Source organism: Ailuropoda melanoleuca, chromosome 16 (genome assembly GCF_002007445.2).
Source record: "Ailuropoda melanoleuca isolate Jingjing chromosome 16, ASM200744v2, whole genome shotgun sequence".
In the NCBI taxonomy this organism is placed as follows: domain Eukaryota; kingdom Metazoa; phylum Chordata; class Mammalia; order Carnivora; family Ursidae; genus Ailuropoda; species Ailuropoda melanoleuca.
Window position 1 is genome coordinate 2620515 of NC_048233.1, and position 13323 is coordinate 2633837.

General features: G+C 35.5%; 1 protein-coding gene across 12 annotated transcripts in view; it reads right to left on the reverse strand.

The window, feature by feature from the left end:
* The window catches only part of ERC1 (ELKS/RAB6-interacting/CAST family member 1), a 536559-nt gene that overhangs the window by 403297 nt on the left and 119939 nt on the right, over nt 1-13323 (reverse strand). For 5 of the 12 annotated variants that reach the window (XM_011217134.3, XM_034645666.1, XM_034645661.1 and 2 more), the window contains exons 6-7: nt 12850-12942; nt 9478-9645 (exon numbers count right to left, since the gene is read on the reverse strand). In XM_011217134.3, coding sequence (XP_011215436.1) covers nt 9478-9645; nt 12850-12942 — 261 coding nt within the window. The remainder of the gene's footprint in view (nt 1-9477; nt 9646-12849; nt 12943-13323) is intronic. The other 7 variants (XM_019793501.2, XM_034645665.1, XM_034645670.1 and 4 more) reach the window with 2 other exon arrangements.

The following is a 13323-nucleotide window of genomic DNA, read 5'->3' on the forward strand; positions in this document are numbered from 1 at the left end:
ACACCTTTCCTCCAACCCCAAGACCAGGTAAATCAGTGTCTCATATTGTCAACTAATACTGGAAGGAGGAATTTTTTCTAGTCAACTTTTTCCCAGAAAAGTCCTGGATTTACGCAGGAGCCTTGGTTACAAATACCTACCCCTTTAATGCCAAGGTCTGCTACCCATGTGTCACCATTAAAATCCAAGCCCCTTAGCTACCAAAAAGAATAACCCTTCAGAACAACCCTAGTTAGAGTCCTTGCTGACAGATGTGTGGCATTGGAAGGGATGAGGAAAAACAGGGACGTCTGCCCTGCCAGACAGCTCAGCCAAAACAACTCTGAGAATCAATGTGGTTAAATACACCATACCCAACATACCTCACAGTAGTTACAGAGTCAGAATTAATGTTTTCAAACACCTATCAACTTGAAGAAAGAACTAAATTACTCTTAATCCTCAATTCACTTAAAACTATCCATGCGAAGTTCTATTGTTGTCTTATTTATTTTCCATCTGCATCCAATATCCATTCCTCATTCAATGCACAGCCATTCTAATGTGTGTGATGTTACTGACTATGCATGTAACTTAGAAATACAGAGGCTTATTTTTATGTACATATGTGTTTTTCATTTATATGCATGCTATATACCTCATTCTGTCTCTTACTTTTAAAAAATATGTATCTATTGCCCTAGGAATACTTCTAAGTCATTGCTTTTGACTTCTACATAGTATTACATGGTATACATCCACTGTATTTTACTTATCTAACCCCTCCAGTAAAAAACATTTGGGCTGCCTTCAATTCCTTGTTCTATAGTGAACATCCTTATACATGTCCTCCCATGGGCCAGTGGGAAATTTTCTCTAGGGAACACACCCAGGAACGGGATTACTGGAGCCAACTATGCCATCTATGGTCCTCTTAGCCCAAATCCTTACAAGCACTGAATATTAACTCATTTTCTAATTTCTACCCATTTCATTTCATCAATGGAATGTAGCATTCCATTGTCTCTGAAATTTGCAATTCTTTGTTTACTAATGAGACTGAGGATCCCATGCTACATTTGTTAACCACTTAGTTTCCTTGTCTATTAATTGCCCATTTAAATCCTTCTCTCCCTCCCTATAGTCTCTTTTTCTTTTTTTAATCTTTTTTTTTTTTTGATGTAAAGTTCGATGATTCATGAGTTGCGGATAACACCCAGTGCACCATGCAATACGTGCCCTCCTTACTACCCATCACCAGCCTATCCCATTCCCCCACCCCTCTCCCCTCTGAAGCCCTCAGTTTGTTTCTTTTTCTTACAGATTTATAAGCATCCTTTTTTTATTCTATATATCAGTCTTTGTTATTTTGGGAGGCAGTGAAATTATCTTCTCCCAATCAGTCACACATCTGTTAACTTTGTCAGTAGTATTCTTTCTTGAACAGAAATACTTAAATTTGATGGTGTCACTTAAAGAATCTTACCTAAGATACATTTTCATTGATTAGCTTTATTGTTTTTCTCTTTCATAATGAGGTCTTTAATCAATATGGAATTCACTGTTTTATCTGGCACCAGGTAAATAGCCAATTTTATTCTCCATATAGTATGTGAGTTTTCTAACACACACTTAATTAGCAAGTTTATGATGATGCTCCCCTCTACATACATGTCTAAACTCTATTTTTTTCTCACTGCTCTATCTGCTCATTCCTGTGCCAGTACTACATCATTCACGGGTGCACTGATTGGTCTGGTTAGGTTTATGGCTCCGGAGTATATTTTCAGATCTATTGGGGTAGATCTCTCATCTTTTCCTCTTCACGTTAATGTTAGAATAGCTTTATTTGTCCATATAATTTTTAAAATTTTTCAACTGTGGTAAAATACACAAAATATAAAATTTGCCATCTTAACCATTTTTAAGTGTATAGTTCAGTGGTGTTCAGTACATTTACACTGTTGTATATTCAACATCCAGAACTCCCGTCATCTTGAAAAACAAAAACTGTACAATTTAAAAAACAAAAACAAAAACAAACCTCTCCATTCTCTCCAACTCACAGCAACCACCATTCTACTATCATTATGAATCTGACTTTTTTAGGTACTCCCTATAAGTGAAATGATATATCCTTTTGTGACTTGCCCATGTAAAACTTAAAGTAAAATGAGTTTCTAAAGAACTACTGCTGGGAATTTTCATTGGAATTGATGTATATACTAGGCAGAAATGATATCCTTACAGTATTAAATTATACCATCTACTGGTATCAATAGATTTCTCTGAATTTCTTTCTTTTTTCCTCATATCCTCCTATAATCTTGGGCTTTCTTGCTTTTTCTATTTTTTGGAAAAACTTAAATATAAACATGATTATTTATATTTGAATTTTTGATAAAGAGCCATCTGAGCCATAGGATTTAGGAGGAGATAGAGTTGAGACTGTTTAGCAATTTATTTTTCATAATGATTGTTGTTCCTGTTTTCTATTACCAATTGAACTTTGTCAGATTTTCCAGAAATGTATTTGTTCTACCTTTTCAAGCTTATTAGAATATAATTATTTATAATTGTCATTTATTATTTTTAAATTGTATGGTACTAGTAGTTACCTCTTAATCATTCTGTAAAAGACGATCCTGTATGATTAACCTTTTTAAAACAACTAACTCAGCTTATTTTATCCTCTACTCTATTGATTGCTAACAGTTTCTATTACCTTCCATCTTACTATTTCTTTGGTTCTGATTGTTGTTTTTTTTTTCCTAGTCTCCTGATTTGTACACTTAGCTTATTAACTTTCATTCTTTATTGTTTTCTGATAAATACAAGAACAAGACATTTCCCTCTATACACCAGAAGATTAGTATATCCCACAGATTTTCTTTTGCTTTCTACTCTAGTCTTTTTTTTTTTTAAGTGGGCTCCACTGGGCTTGGAGCCCAACATGGGGCTTGAACTCACGATCCTGAGATCAAGACCTAGGATGAGATCAGGAGTTGAGCACTTAACCAAATGAGCCACCCAGGCACTCCTATTCTAGTCTCCCTTAACCCAAAGACCATTAAGTAGTATATTTTCAACACTAATCCAAAAGGTATGTGTACCCCTATATTTGTTGCAGCAGTATTTCCAATAGCCAAGATATGGAAGAATCTAAGTGTCCACCAATAGACAAAGAGATAAGGAAAACATGGTATAGATACAATGAAATATTACACAGCCATAAAAAAGGATCACGCCATTTGAAATGACATGGATGAACCTATGCTTAGTGAAGAAAGTCAGACTGAGAAAGCCAAACACCATATGATTCCACTCATAAATGGCATCTAAAACAATGAAAAAACAAACAAACAGAATTAGACCTATAAATACAGAGAACAAATTGATGGTTGCCAGAGGGCAGGGGAGTGGGGGGCTAGGCAAATGGGGGGAAGGAGAGTGGGAGATATAGGCTTCCAGTTATGGTATAAATAAATCAAGGGAAGAAATGCACAGCATTAGGAATACAATTATATTATAATAGCAATATAATGGGCAGATGGTAGGTATTCTTGTAGTGAACGGAACATAATGTATAAACTTGATAAATCACTAAGTTGTATACCTGAAACTAACATAACACTGCATGTCAACTATACTCTCCCCAAAAAAGTACTACATTTTCAGATTCCAGGTTTATTTTAGTTTTATGTTGCAATTCTTCATTATTTATTTCTAATTTTGCTGCATTAGGGGTCAAAGAACACAGTCCCTGTGACTTTAATTCTTGGCAATTTTGACATTTCCTCTGTGGCCTAGTACATTTGATTTTTATGACTATTCAGTAAGATCTTAAAATCACTGCATATTCTCTATTTGTTAGTGCAATACTCTACAGAATACTTATTTGAGCTTATTGATGTTACTGAAATTTTCCAAATTATTTTTTATTTTTGTTTCTTTGATCAAGTTCTTTTTTTTTTTTCTATTGCTCTGTGTACTTTATAACTTGTTGGCTCAGTTGGTTAAGCATATGACTCTTGATTTCGGCTCACAAACTCAGGGTCATGAGATGGAGCCCCATGCGGGGCTCCACACTCAGCATGGAGTCCGCTTGTCCCTCTTCCTCTGCTCCACACCTCCTCCTCTCCCTGCTCACACTCACCCTCTCTCTCTCTAAAAAAAAAAAACAAAAAAGATAATTTAATTAGTGGTGCCTGGGTGGCTCAGTCGGTTAAGTGTCCAACTCTTGACCTTAATTCAGGTCTTGATCTCTGGGTCATGAGTTCAGGCCCCCTCGTTGAGCCTACTTTTAAAAAATAAATAAATAAATAATTTAACTGATGTTGAAATAAATCAGATTGGGAAGATATATTTTCTTGATACACCTTTCATTTTTTGAATTTTTGCTATTTTTTATTTTTAATTCTGCTATTTTTGTCTTATGCTTAACTCTTATTAACAACACATTCTGTAACTTATTTTTTAATCCAACTGAGGTTTGTATTTTATTTATTTTTTTTAAAGATTTTATTTATTTATTTGACAGAGAGAGAGAGACAGCCAGCGAGAGAGGGAACACAAGCAGGGCGAGTGGGAGAGGAAGAAGCAGGCTTCCAGCAGAGGAGCCTGATGTGGGGCTCGATCCCGGGACTCAGGGATCATGCCCTGAGCTGAAGGCAGACGCTTAATGACTGAGCCACCCAGGCACCCCGAGGTTTGTATTTTAAATCTAAATTTAACTTATTCGCATATATTGCCTTTCCCATTATTCACACCATTTTGGCCAACATTGTTCATAGTGTCTACATACCTCTTGTTTTCCCCCACCCCCTCCCCTATTCTTTTTTATTCTCCACTAGATAAATTGAGTTTTACACTGAAGATTTGAAACTTATGCATTGCTTTTATTCTCCTAGCATATTAACAGCCATACTTACACTTTTATTTTCCTGTCATTTTCTTAAGGTTATCATTATCTGCATCTCCTCAAATAAGACACTGCCCCATCACCCCTGTGAACAATGCCAAATCACCATGTGGAGCTGGAGGACTAGTGGTGGTGGGCAGGAAGCCCCCAAATCTGAGAACCTCTGGTGTAATAATATGTATCTCTAACTCTGCCAACACTCTTTTTCTTAAGTGATTTTCTACTCAGGTATAAGTAATGTGGAAGGAGAAGCTAATCAGGCCACTTTCACAAGCTGGCTTGAATACCACACCAATGTTACACTATAGCACCTGCCGCCACCACTACCCCATGACTCATTACAGACGAAGCACTGCTCAGAGTGGTGGTGGAGCAATATCCACCCAGAACAGTAAGAGAGAAAGTCACTGAAAAAAACCCCAAACCACCTCATGACACCAAATCCTCTTTTATTCTGAGCAGTTGTTTCATATATATACACACATTCAAATTCCTCACAGGGAAGCATTATAGCGTATGACCAAGAACATAAGTTTTGGAATTTCAACTGATCAAACTCTGAAGCCCAGGTTATCACGCAATAACTCATGTAACCTCAATCTCTCCGAGCTTCAGTGTGCCCATCTTTAAAATGTTATGACAATTCTTATTTCTTTGAAGATTACTGCAAAGATTAACTAAGAAAACGAAAGTATACATCCCTGCATGACACACAGAAAACAGCCAATGTTAGGTATTATCAAATATATTTTAAGAATTATGGAAAGACTAGATGATCTCTAAAACGCACTTCAGTCCTAAGGATGTATTACTAACTCTAAGTGAGCTAAGGAAGTCAAAACTCCAGCCTGAAGAGCACAGCACTACTGGGGCACTGGGTTGGGAAGTAGAAGGTACACGGCAAACAACATCCAAGCTCCAGTGCCTAAACATCCTAGAGCCAGGGCAGTTCTTTACTTTGTGCTGGATCAACTATGAAAGAAGAACCGCTTCCTATAAACTGCCAGTAAGATATAGATGATAATATTCACCTATAATAAACAGAATTCTAAAATTGAATGTCCTAGAGAAGAAAAAATTGTACTACTTTGAGGCAGTAAAGTCCACTGTTTTAATTTACTGACAAGATCAGCTCTGCACATTGAAAACTCAAACAGAAAATAAATTCATTGGTAAGTCCACAGTATGTCATCAAGACTTAGAAACAAGAGAGTGGGCATAAAATAGAAAACTTCCTGAAAATATTATAACCAATATTGAAAGTCCTAGAGTACTAGTTAGATTGGCCCCAAGTGCCAACCAAAAGTCATATGCTAATTAAAAACTTCACATAATTCCCCACAATGAAAACAAAAAAAATACTTATCTTGCCTAATCCAAACCATTAATCTAAGGATCACATAAGACAGCAGAGATCAAATAAAATAAAAGTGCTCATAAACTGTAAGGTAAGTAAAAAAAAATTTTGAAACCCATTGATATTTAATATTTCCCTCTAAATTCAGATGAGAGCTACATAATTAAACACCTATTCTTGCCACAACCACCTTAGGAAGTTGGTACTATTATTATCCCCATTTAAAATGAGGAAATGAAGGATTAAAGAGGTAAAGTAATTCATCCAAGGTCACATAACTAGTAAACATAAACAGCTGCATTCAAATTTAGGTCTGACTCCAAATCCCATAATTTTAACCACTATGTTACTTTATAAATCCAGATCACCTCTGTGAAGATCAACAGATTAAAAGAGATGTTCACAAAATAGGAGCAATTCCAGAAATACTATGTATTGTACACTGCCCAACACAACAGGACTTAATTCCCTGGAGCATGAACAAGAAGAAAATCAGGGCTTTTCTCATATCCTGTTTTTCCTTAAAGGACTGTTATTTATTTTTTTAAAAATATTTTTGTTTACTTATTTCAGAGAGAGAGAGAGCACAAGCTGGGGAGACAGGCAGAGGGAGAGGGAGAAGCAGACTCCCCGTCAAGCAGGGAGCCCAATGTGGGGCTCGATGCCAGGACCCTGAGATCACGACCAGAGCAGAAAGCAGATGCTCAACCGACTGAGCCACCCTTAAAAATTTTTAAAAACTCCTTGATCCATGTTCTTTTCCATACATGCTTAATTTAGTGATGTGAGGGTTAGATCAAAGTCTAGGACAGCTGCAAAGATGAGGACAATATCAGTTAAGAGCAAATTATAAAAATATATGAGAATTATCATAGAACTGGTTCAAACTGCCTCTTATTGGGCTCTAACATGAGAAAGATGTTTTGGAAAAAGTGACTCCAGTTAAATGTCACCAGAGTAATCTGAGAAAAAAAAAAAGCACATGCTAATAACTCAACTTGGCATATCACAAACATATAATTATCCTACACTCAAAAGATTGTTGTCTTTTACACTGTTATCTTTTAGGATGAGATGGTCATACTTGAGCAGTTGTCCGAGTGACTTTTAGGGGTAATCACTGAAACTGTTACTCCCACATGGCTAAAAACAAATATAAGAACCATTCAAGAATGACCACAAATACAGTCTTTACTCTCTATGGCACAAGAAATCAATCACAAGCCCATTTGTGTGAGACCTAGCGAGTGAGACCAGTATTTGAGAGGGGTACAAAGAAAAGGATGGATTGCCAAGAGGAAAAAAGTCATTTATTAGACTGTGACAACCTTTTAAATGTTTGCATTATCATTAACCAACTGCCTGGTTCTCTGATACACACACTTGCCACCTCTAGCCAACGTTTTGGTCCTAAACTTGGAAGTAGGCTCACCTCTAAAACACTGGCACCCTCTTCTGACCCTTCTGTAGTACTGCATGCACACCAGTTACTGGGGTGAAAAACTCTAATAAAGGCGTTAAGTCAGTAACTTTGCAGGTAACATTTTCCAGATAATTTTATATTTGCAATTCCCTGGATGAATATGAAACTAGCTGAATAAAAATATGAAAGAGCATATCTTCTTAATAAAATGTATGCCAATGGAAAGAAAACCAACCGTGTTCACTAGTATTTTCAGTTTATATATATCCGCTGATTTTAATAGCTACGATGATGACAATAAGAGACAAAGGCTTTACTGTGTGCAATAAACTAGTTTAATCCTAACAACAACCGATGAGGCAGACAAACCTCTTCTCTTCATCTTGTAGATGGAGGGACAGTGAAGCACAGTGAAGTTAAATAACATGCCCAGGATCACATACCTGGTAGTAAGTGGTAAAGCTGAATTTCAAACTCAGTAATTATGACTCCAGAGCAAAAACCTAATTTTTATCTATACTATCCCTGTGAGGCAGAATGAGGTTGATATCCTGATAATAAGAAACACGACTGACAGAAAAAATCTGAGTTGTAAGGAAAATTACAAATACATCATCCAAATTTCTCATTTTCAACAAAGTCCCAAACTGTACAAAAATAAAGTATTACATGAAAGAGTTTTGGTCATTTCCCCATTCCTCCTCACTTGAAGATTCTCCTCTTCTGGGTCTATAATGTCTTTATGCGTTCTTTTTATTTCTCATTCCTCTTTTCCATCTAAGTATGCCCTTATTTACCTATCCAGTTCTTTAAAAAAAAAAAAAAGCTAGGGGCGCCTGGGTGGCATAGCGGTTAAGCGTCTGCCTTCAGCTCAGGGCATGATCCCGGCGTTCTGGGATCGAGCCCCACATCAGGCTCCTCCACTATGAGCCTGCTTCTTCCTCCCCCACTGCCCCTGCTTGTGTTCCCTCTCTCGCTGGCTGTCTCTATCTCTGTCGAATAAATAAATAAAAATCTTTAAAAAAAAAAAAAAAAGCTAAACCACGTTTATGCTTCAGTTTTCTTCTATAAAGCAGAACTACATACCCATTTCTACCTAAGTTCCCTATTTCACTAGACCTTTAAAAAATATTTAAGACAGTAAATCCAAATAGCATCATCAATTCCTTCTCTTTGATCGTTACAAATACGATAGATTCTCATCTGTAAGGAATTATTTAGGGTATTCCTACCTATACTCAGGGCTGACAGGCTAAATAATCTCCTAAGATTTCTAAAAATACTAACTTCATTTTCAAACAGGATATGAAGGCACACTGTCTCATGATCTGTAGTTCAAAAAAGATCTACCTAGAACATTTCTAGATTTTGCAGTTTGCCTACATAAAGCTAGTCATATTATCAAAAACTGAGAACACTTAATAATCTAAACACAGGGTAACCGAGCCAACTGCCATTTATGACAAGAAGATTCACCATGGGTGAGAACAAAAGATTCATTTGGATTTCATTTTTACAACTATCTTTACAACATTTCATAATGTTAAAGTATACTTAGAAGTACAAACTTAGGGAACCAAAGAATTAAAAACATACATAAACTGTACCAGATCTGATAAATCTAAGAACTGACACAAAACAGTTATATTTTAGTACAGTAACTGATCACATTGCTAAAGAATTATTCATTACATTATTCATATCTCCCAAATCTAAGTATAACAAAAACAGCGCAGGTGACACACATGAAAAGGTGCCAAGGAACTGACTCCCTGCCAATGCCAGAATTATTCTTACCTCGGTCTGCAGGATGGCAGCCCGTTGTTCTTTAGCAGTCAAGGACTCCTTCAGCACTTCAATGTGTTGCTTACTGTCTGAGAACTGGTTTGTGAGTGTTTCTAGCTTTGTCTGTAGGGCTAGTAGTTCTGTGTCCTTTCTGGACAGTTCCTGCTTCACCTGACCAATCTAGAGAAGAAAATAAAACATTGTAAGGAAAAAAGAAATGAAAACAACCACCTCTGATCTGGATCTTTGACAGATCTGAGTCACAAAATATGAAACTAAAAACAGCATTAGTTTTATGACAAAACATAATTTATCTTTTTCCATCATCTAATCTTGGATAACCACACCACAAAAAGGGGGGGGCGGTTTCAACAATAAGGGAAATTCCAGTTTTCATTTACTGTGTCTCCTAAACACTCTTCAAAATCCCTTAGAAAAAGAATAGAGGGAGAAAAATCCCAATTCAATTAGATTACTATGAGATAGCAGGAAGCATCTGAATACCATTGTGCTGATCCGTTTTCATTTTATTAAGTCAGACCTCTTAAAACACAAAGCAGAATTAGTGTAGATGTAAAACAGAAGAAAGAAAGAAAACCGCCTAGCATTGCTATTTAAAGTTAAATTTGAAAGCTGCTGCTGGTATACTGTTTATTTTTTCATTCACAAACAAAAGTTTACATAAAATCCTTATCTTAAAAAGCCACCTTTAGTGTTATGAGGCATTATAAACCTGTGCCTTTTAGAAATCATGTAATTTTGATGATTCAGGGATAGTGACCTTAAAAAAGATTCCACCTACAATGTATCATCTACAATGTCATACCAAGTATATGGATTAAAAGTATATCACTTAAATGCGTAAAGGCTCACTCTGTAAGAACTGACATGTGGAATTTGAATCTGAATTACTGACACAGTAATCCACTAGGCAAGAGGAGCCATTCATTCTCCAATAAATTTGTCTCATCTTATTTTTTTAATTTTTTTTTTTAGTTTTTGTCTCATCTTGACTTAAAAAAATTTTTATTTCAAACACCTCATTTACATTTCTACTATGTCTCTAAGAATCTTATAAATAGTCTCTTATCCTAAATGTACACCAAATAAACAAAAATCAGATTTGCTTTTACATTCTGTCTCCTGCCTAGCAAGGTAGCTGTGCACTAACAGATTAATTACTGGAAGTGTAAATCTGACTGACAAGTCAGTAATCTCAGTATTACTGATGAAAGTTCTTTGTACCCTTTTTTCATTGAAATGTATCTATAGTATTTTCACTATAATAATCTTAGGTATAGGGACAATTTTGAGAACAATTTCCCATGAGGAAGTATGAAATAAATATTACTTAAATTAAAATTAGACTTTTAAGGAGCACTAAAAATAAATGTCTAATTTACTCTTCTTGTTTAGCAAGAACATAAGCATTTTCTCACACGCATGAAAATTCTATTTGCAGATTTAGTTATTCATTCATTCCACAAATATTTCTATATGCTTACTATATGCAAACTACTTGAGGATACTAAGAACATCAGAGGAAGATGACTGTAAATGGCAGCTATCTTCATCCTGTAATATAAATATGTACCCTGGAGTTACCACATACTGTAATGCTGTGGCATCTTTCATGACATCCCTTTTCCAGCATGAAGCACATATTTATATTATTCCATCCTTAACATTCAGGTTGCACTAAAAACACACTTGTTGTATGAACGAATATTCAGGAGAAATGTTTAAAATGTTATCACTTCCTCAACTAAACAACTACTACAATTTAAAGATTAGCTCCAATCACATAGTTAAAAATAAGTATAAAGTCCATGTTTCCTCAACATCTACTTTATTAAAGAATCTTCAAATGATGCTATTTTGACCATAAAGACTGAGAAAGGGAAGAAAATACTATAAATGGAAAGTACAGTTTAGAAGCATACATTTTCCACAAATTTAGGAGCACAAGACTTTGCAGTCACTCACACCTGAGGATAAGTGTGTCTGAGTACTGACCTCCCTAAGCCTTGGTTTCCTAATCAGTAAAATGGAGAAAGTAAACTGACACTACTGTACCGTTGGAGATTAAATAAAATAATGTACGGAATGTGCTTATTAGCCTGCTGTCCGAAACAAAGAAATATTTATAATAGCTAAGAAAAAAAAAGTAAAGCTATGTATCAACTACTCCTCTAGAAAATACACAGTTACCATAAACCAAATCAGTCCCTTTTAGACAAAATATTTCACTTTACTATCTGTACTATAAAGGGGTCCATAAATAGCAAAAACATCAAATTAGCACAAGTTTGTTTTTTTTTTTTAATGCTGCATTCCTGTCTTACCCCACAATTATTTTCAGAAGCAGCTTTTTCTAACATTTGTGTGACATCTGTGCACATGGCCTAACACAGGGCAGAAGATTGAAGAGCTCACCAGCACACTTCTGGAACCAGATTGCTTATGTAAAAATCAAGTTCTACCTCTCCCCAGCTATATCAGCTGAGCACCACTCTGCTGCCTCAGTTTCTGCATCTATAAATTGGGGTTGGGTGATATACCAACCTTAACACGTTTTAAGTGCCTGAGTATTGGCTATTATTTTTTATTATATTTTGAAATGGAATTTTAAGTTCTTTAGACAGAAGATTAAACTAGATTTAGAGACTTTATGTTTCATGCTAATTCTAATTTACTAGATTAAATAAGCAAATCACTTTTTATACACCTAAAAACGGTAACATTTGTTGGAAAATCACCTAATGGAGACTTAAAGATAATACATATGAAGTTAAAGCACTTTACTCAAGAATTTCAAATTCTAGAAGAGTCAATCTTAAAAGTTCTCATCAAAAGAAGAAAAAAAAATTGTGACTATGTACAGTGATGGATGTTAACTTCTGGAGATCATTTATACACACACACACACGTATATACACAGATATCATCATGTTGCAAATCTGAAACTAATATAAAGTTATAAATCAATTATACCTCACTTTAAAAAAAAAGAATTTCAAATTCAAATAATCACTAGAATCTAGAACATCTGCATATTCTTATACCAAAGAAGAAACAGAGATCACCATTCATATAAATAAACAAGTATCTACAAAAGGAAAAGAGAAAAAACACGCTCTGAAGTACCATCCATACAGTGACAAAAGCAACAATAAAGAACCAGAACAAGTGAGGGGTCACTGCACACAAAGTGACATATGGGTCAAACTGGTGAACAGGAGTCGGTTAAAGAGCAGAGCAGGCTGGTTAGTGCTAGTATTGGGCAAAGTTGCCAACCAAAGAGAATGAAAATATAAGCCACCCAGAAGCCAGAGCTAGCAGGGTCCCACTGTGGGATCACTGCACACAAAAAGTAAATCTTACGGCAAAGACCTCAGCCTGAAGACCAGCCGCTCTCTTTTTCAGCTCCTCCCCTTGAGCCTCTTTCGAACTTAGTTCCTCCTTCAGTTGCTCTACCTGTCACGACATTGTTATTCTTTTTCACTTATGTGTCAATTCAAGTCTTATTATCTGCTTTTTAGCCAGAACAGTAACTGGAAATAACAATAACCTATATAACACATTCAAATCTGTTCCCCTAATTCCCTCTTCAAAGCACCCTAGATAGTTTCTCTATTTTCATAGGGGTTTTTTAATGGACTTAAATGTACCAATCAGCAAATGAAAAGCAGACTGTATTATAGTATATTTTCTTCTCAAATTAGGGTGAAAAATACAAAATAATAGAAAGTTGAATATGTGAATTTTTAAGTTCAAAAATTAACATAAATTTTCTGTAGTCACTCTAACAGACTCTTCAAATAATAAAGGAATATTTTACTGACTTTTATGCCAGGT